This window comes from Gobio gobio, assembly GCF_949357685.1.
Source record: "Gobio gobio genome assembly, chromosome: 9".
Lineage (NCBI taxonomy): Eukaryota > Metazoa > Chordata > Actinopteri > Cypriniformes > Gobionidae > Gobio > Gobio gobio.
The window spans coordinates 55,279,486-55,280,635 of NC_137115.1; the positions used below are offsets into that span (position 1 = coordinate 55,279,486).

Sequence of the window (1,150 nt, forward strand, 5' to 3'; positions counted from 1 at the left end):
TTTTTATTGTTATCCAACAGATATTACAAAAATATGATATTTGAATTTTAGAGGACAGAATTTACAAAGGCTAATAAAAGTCCTAAATAAAAGTTTAATTTTTCCTAGATAAAATAGCCTATATGATTGGTTATTTTTGGGAATGTAGTGTAATTCAAAGTTTGTCTCTACTATAACATGTCTTTCAAAAAGGACCTATATTAATATTAGTATGTTAATATATATCTCATTGTACTGCGTGTGACTGTATTGTGATTGAATGCGCCGGAGCTGCGCAGAGCCGACGCGCTCGATGCACCGCGCACGGGAGCGCGCTCCGACAGCTGATGATGCGCGCGAATGAGCCGCGGGGTGCGCGCACTGACAGCTGAAGGTTCTTCGCGATGACGGACACTCCGATGGCTCCTCATCACCATCATCAGCACCAGCATCCGCATCCCTGAGCGCCGGCCGGCCGCAGCATCCTCATCCTCATCCGTCCTCCATGCAGCAGAGCCGCGCTGCGCCTGTCGCGTTTCTCGCCGTGCGTCCGCGCTCCTCCTCCGCCATCCTCTGCGACTGAAGCCGCTCCGCGTCCATCCTCTGCTCTCTCTCTCTCTCTCTCTCTCTCTTTCCTCTCCTCCTGCAGGATGCTGTCCTACGCGGGGATGCTCGCGCTGCTCCTCATCCACGGGAACGTGATGCTCCCACGCGTCTCATCTCAGAGCGGTAAGGATAACGCGACGCGGACGCCCGGGATCTGTGTGTAATCTGCTTTAGAGGTCGATGCCATCTTTACGATGACAGACAGACACCCCGCCGCGGTACAGTCGAGTTGATGCGGGGCAGATCACGCGTAAACAGCCCCAGCTCTGATCATACGCGTGCTCGACATTGATTGCGCTTTCAATCGGCGCGTTTTAATAGTGTGTGTGTGTGTGTGTCCTGTTCTTCAGAGTAATCCGTGTTGTTTACACTTCGCATCCTCACACCAGATCTCCAGATTATGTAATGCCTTGATGTCGCTGGTGTTGTGCATCGAGAGATCTTCTGCTTTTGAAGTGGAAAGCAGTGTGTGTGTGTGTGTGTGTGTGTGTGTGTGTGTGTGTGTGTGTGTGTCCCTGAAGGCATGTGTCTGACTTTACACTGTGGAGAGTCACAGCTGTGACCA

The 1,150-nt window shown here is 50.9% G+C and overlaps 1 protein-coding gene across 1 annotated transcript in view; it reads left to right on the forward strand.

The window, feature by feature from the left end:
* Positions 1-313: 313 nt before the first annotated feature.
* nptnb (neuroplastin b) overlaps positions 314-1,150 on the forward strand; it is a 100,522-nt gene continuing 99,685 nt past the window's right edge. Inside the window, exon 1 of the mRNA XM_079825841.1 lies at positions 314-708. Coding sequence (XP_079681967.1) covers positions 630-708 — 79 coding nt within the window. The 5' untranslated portion in view covers positions 314-629. The remainder of the gene's footprint in view (positions 709-1,150) is intronic.